The 4380-nt window shown below is 72.0% G+C and overlaps 1 protein-coding gene across 1 annotated transcript; it reads right to left on the reverse strand.

The window, feature by feature from the left end:
- Positions 1–903: 903 nt before the first annotated feature.
- Positions 904–3954, reverse strand: CDC6 (cell division cycle 6). Its single transcript, XM_086626540.1, is given in 14 exon segments — positions 904–993; positions 1088–1228; positions 1335–1537; positions 1704–1768; positions 1880–1980; positions 2066–2205; positions 2332–2438; positions 2581–2656; positions 2659–2743; positions 2896–2952; positions 2954–3096; positions 3174–3438; positions 3689–3835; positions 3838–3954. Coding segments are annotated over 14 exon segments (1737 nt in total).
- Positions 3955–4380: the final 426 nt, after the last annotated feature.

Raw genomic sequence — 4380 nt, forward strand, 5'->3', positions numbered from 1 at the left:
CGGGGACCCCGCAGGCCATGGGGCTGGGCAAGGATGGAGCTGGCACACACCAAGGCGGCACCACAGAGCCAGGGGAAACTGAGGCACATCAGGGACCCAGGCACCCTGCCCTGCCCCCACCCCCAGCACGCCATCCCCAGCCGGGAGCTGCCGAGGGGGCAGCCGGGGGCCCTGGGGACGGGATGGCATGGCCAGAGGTGGGTGCGACGGTTGGACGTGGGGGACCGAGAGCGCCCCAGCCTCTCCCCCCCGCCTGCCTGGGCCCCCCCACCCCTGGAAGCTGCAAAATTAGGTCAAAGCGTCTTTTATTTAACATAAGCAGAGGAGCCGGGGCCAGGAGCTGGTGGGGGCACCGGGGGGGCTGCAGCCCAGGAGGAGAGGGGCTGGGGGGTGCAGGGCTGAGCCCTGCAGCCCTGGGCGGGGAGGGAAGGGGGGGTGCAGAGGCAGGAGCCAGCGCTGAACCAGAACATCTTTATTAATGCCAGGAGATAAAGGGGCCCCCCTGCCCCCCCCATGGGCACAGCCTGGAGTTGAGGGCACCGCACACCCCCTCTGCCACTGCTGGTACCACGTCCCAGAGCGGGGTTGGCACCGGGACCCTCCATCCTGCAGACGGGGGCTGGAGGGGGGCCCCGGAAAGCTCCGAAGGAGCCGGGAGCAAACGCATCCATGGCTCATGGCAGGGAGCGACGCGGGGCCAGGAGCACCCACCGGCCGCGGGGGCAGAGGGGCTGTGGCGGGTGCCAGCCCCCCAGCCTGGCTCCAGCCCCACAAAAATAACACCAACAACATCAAAAATATTAATAAACAGCCGAGGCCTCTGGGAGCCGTTTCCCTGCCGCCGCCATGGCCCGGCCGAACCACGCGCACACCGAAACCCCCCGGCCAGGAGGGGGGGGGGGGTCAGTGCAGCCCCTGTGCCAGGATGCTGCCCACCAGCACCGCGTCCTGCAGCGCGTGCTCCACCGCCGCCTCCTCCAGCTTCAGGGAGACCTGGGGAGGGAGAATCGGAGAGCAGAGCCGCTCAGCGCCGTGCTGCCAGACCCCTGCCCTGCTGCCAGACCCCTGCCCTGTGCCCCCGCGGTACCTTGGCCAGCCGGGGCTCTTTAGCCCTCTTGAGCTCGAGGACACCACGGGACTCCAGGAGGGTGACGAGGGACAGACACTCGGCCTGGTCGACGGCAGGGAGCTGCTGCCGCCGGCAGACCTGGCTGTAGGCGTCGTGGAGCTGGGGAAGGCAGGGTGGGTGTCACACTGCAGCGCCGCACCCAAGGGAGATGCCAGAGACACCCACCCTCTCCCCAAATCCAGCCCCGAGAGGGTCCCGCCGCCACTCACCTTCCCAGCGTCACCTCCCGGGTGCGCAGGCGCCGGACGAGCAGCAGCAGGGAGCAGAGCAGCACCTTCTGCTGCAGCGGGAAGGTGTCCGGGGCGCCCCGGCCGCCCGCTGCCAGCCGGTCCCCGAACACCTCCGAGATGACACGGGAGACGTGCAGGAGCCCCACGCGCCGGGGGACGGGGGATGCTGGGGAGTCACCTGTAGGACAGACAGGGCTCAGGGACCACGGGGGGGGACGGGTGGCACCACAGAGCAGGTGCCCCAGGAAAGGACCTTAGACCCCCCATTGAGGCCAGTCTGGAGGTGCCCGTGTGCCCCGCACAGGGTTTTGGCTCTGGCACAGCATCCGGCAGCAGCGACTCACCACCGGGCAGCGGCTTGAGCAGCGTCTGGCTCCGCACCTCCAGCTCCACCACCTCCACAGCGCGCCTGGGGAGGGACAGCCCTGAGCACCGGGTAGAGCGGCTGCCCCAGCACGGGCACCGCCGGCACGGGCACCATGCTGCCCCCGGCACTGCCGGATTCGGAGCAGGCACTGACCTGCAGACATCCAGCGCCTTGCGAGCGTCACCGGAGACCGCGGAGACCTTGCGGGCGCAGAACTGGAGCGCGGCGGCGTCCAGGACAGGGTCACCAGCCACCTGTCGAGGCACCGCACGCTGTCGGCACTGCCGCCTGCGCGGGCAGAGGGGCCCCACCGCCCCCGCACGTCCCCCATGTCCCCACCTGCCCCAGTCGCTCTTGCAGGATGGTGCTGAGCTGCTCACGGGTGTAGGGCGGGAAGTGCAGCAGCCGGGGGCTGCCGGCCGGGCGGGCACCGAGCCTGGCCAGGCCGCGGTCCGTCAAGTCCAGCGCGTTGGCCAAGCCTGCGGGCACAGCGGGGTGAGGAGGGAGCGGGTGGGCAGGAGGGGGTGCAAAGCCAAACCCCCCCTCAGCCCCCCAAAACAGGGAGGATCCCCAGGGTGGGCAGTGCCACGCTGCCGCGCACTCACCCACGAGGACGAGCCGGGAGCCGGGCAGCCGAGGCCACTCGAAGAGGGTGTAGAGCACGTCCTGCCCTTTGCTCTCCAGCTGGTCCAGCTCGTCTAGCACCAGCAGACTGGGAGGGGGGGGAGCCCAGGTCAGCCCCAGCTCTGCCCACCACCCCCACAGCCCCTTCGCAGCACCCTGAGCAGGGAGAGCCACGCTCAGAGTGCCGAGGGGGAACCCTGTGCCACCACCCCCCCAGGCAGGGAACTCACACCATGGGCCCCTGGGCTGTCAGCTGCTTCTCCAGCCTCCGCACGCCCTCCCGGCCGGGGGCCGCGGGCAGCCCAGCTGCTGCGCCACGGCGGGGAAGACGCCCTGCGGGCTGCTCAGCGACATGCAGTTCAGGACGATGGTTCTGCTCCCGGCGAGCTCGTCCTGCCGGGGACGGGAGCGTTACACCGCCGGCCGCCCGCTGGCCACGCTTGGCCCTTCCTCCTCCTGCTGGTGCCCCCACCTTTCCCCACCAGCCTGCTTCACCAGCACCCCCAAACAGGACAGACACCCCTCCTCCCCCGGCTGTGGCACACCTGGCAGTCGAGCAGGACGCGGCTCACACAGGCCGTTTTCCCTGTCCCGGGGGCTCCGGGAGATGTAGAGGCTGCCGGGCTGGTGCCCGCAGACATGCTCCCGCAGGAATTGCCGGATGATGTCCGTCTCCTTCTCCCTGGCATGGAGATGGTCGGGCACTGCCGCGTGCAGCACCCGCTTCGCCTGCTGGTAGCAGGTGCCTGCGCCGGGGAGGGAGAGGGCTCAGGGGGGTCCGTGGCACCACCGGGACCCTGTCCCCCTCTCCGACCGCGCTCACCTTCCTGCCTGAAGAGCCGGGTGCGGACAGGCTGCCCGCCGAGCCCCGAGCTACGGGGGGTCTCCTGCCCCCTGCGCCGTGGGGACGGCCCCGGGCTGCTGGGCTTCTCGGGGGAGGCCGGGGGGTCCCCGAAGAGCAAGCGGCGCCCCTGGTTCTCCTTGCTGCGCTTGGCCGGGGAGCAGGGCAGGGCACGGGGGACGTTGCAGAGGTTGTCGTCACCTGCGGAGCAGACGGGTCAGCGGAGCGGCCAAGCGCGGGCCGGACCCTGGCACACCTGCGGCGCTTGTGTGCGAGCAAGAGGGTGTTGGTGACGCGGCATCGCTCTCCCTGGGGGGGAGGCTTCGTGTTTCAGCCCCCCCAGGCCCGGCAGGAGCAGCTTTTCCTCCTGAAACCGGAGGAAGCCGCAAACGCAGCTGGGCGAGGGACGGGTCCGTCCGCCCAGGACGAGCCCCCAGCCCCACGGAAACCTTCGGGAAAGGGATGCCCCGGCCCACCTTCCCGGGGGGGTCCTAAGCGAGGGGGCAGCAAGAGGCGGGGGGCTCACCCAGGCGCTTGCGGGGGCTCAGGGGCAGCGCTTTGGTCCGGGCTGAGCGTGTGCCTGGAGCCGCCTGGCCGGGCTCCGCCGGGCCCGAGGCCCCGGGCCAGGGCGAGAGCCGCAGGGCGCCGGGGTCGGGGCCGGCGGGGCCGGGGCCGCTCTTGTCCGGGGGGCGGCGAGGCGGCGGGCGCTCCTCCTGCGGGGGAAGTCGATGGTGGGCTGGTGCTGCGGGCTGCTGCCGGCCATGGCGGGTGGCTGCAAGGGAAGGGGGACGCCGGTCACGGGGGGAGACCCCGAGCCCCGCGGCTGCCGCCCTCTCCCTCTCCCCTCCCGCCCGCCCCGACCCCTGCCCGTACCCCCCACCCACCTCGGCCCGCTCTGCCCCCGCAGCCCCGGTCCCACATCGCCGCTGCCGGTGCTCCCCCCTCCACCGGCACAGCCCCCCCGTTATCCCCCCCCATCCCATCCCATCCCATCCCATCCCGTCCCGTCCCGTCCTCACGTGCCCCCCGCGCCGCCGCCACCGACCTTCTCGCGCCAACTCAGCTCCAGCTCCGCACTTCCCGCCACCAAGGCGAGCCGGCCCCGCCCCCGCCGCCCCATTGGCTGCGCCGCCCGCCGCCTCCGCCAATCGCGCGGTCCCGCGCCAAGCGCCGCCGCCGAGCAGCCAAT

Source organism: Tauraco erythrolophus, chromosome 25 (assembly GCF_009769465.1).
Source record: "Tauraco erythrolophus isolate bTauEry1 chromosome 25, bTauEry1.pri, whole genome shotgun sequence".
NCBI lineage: Eukaryota > Metazoa > Chordata > Aves > Musophagiformes > Musophagidae > Tauraco > Tauraco erythrolophus.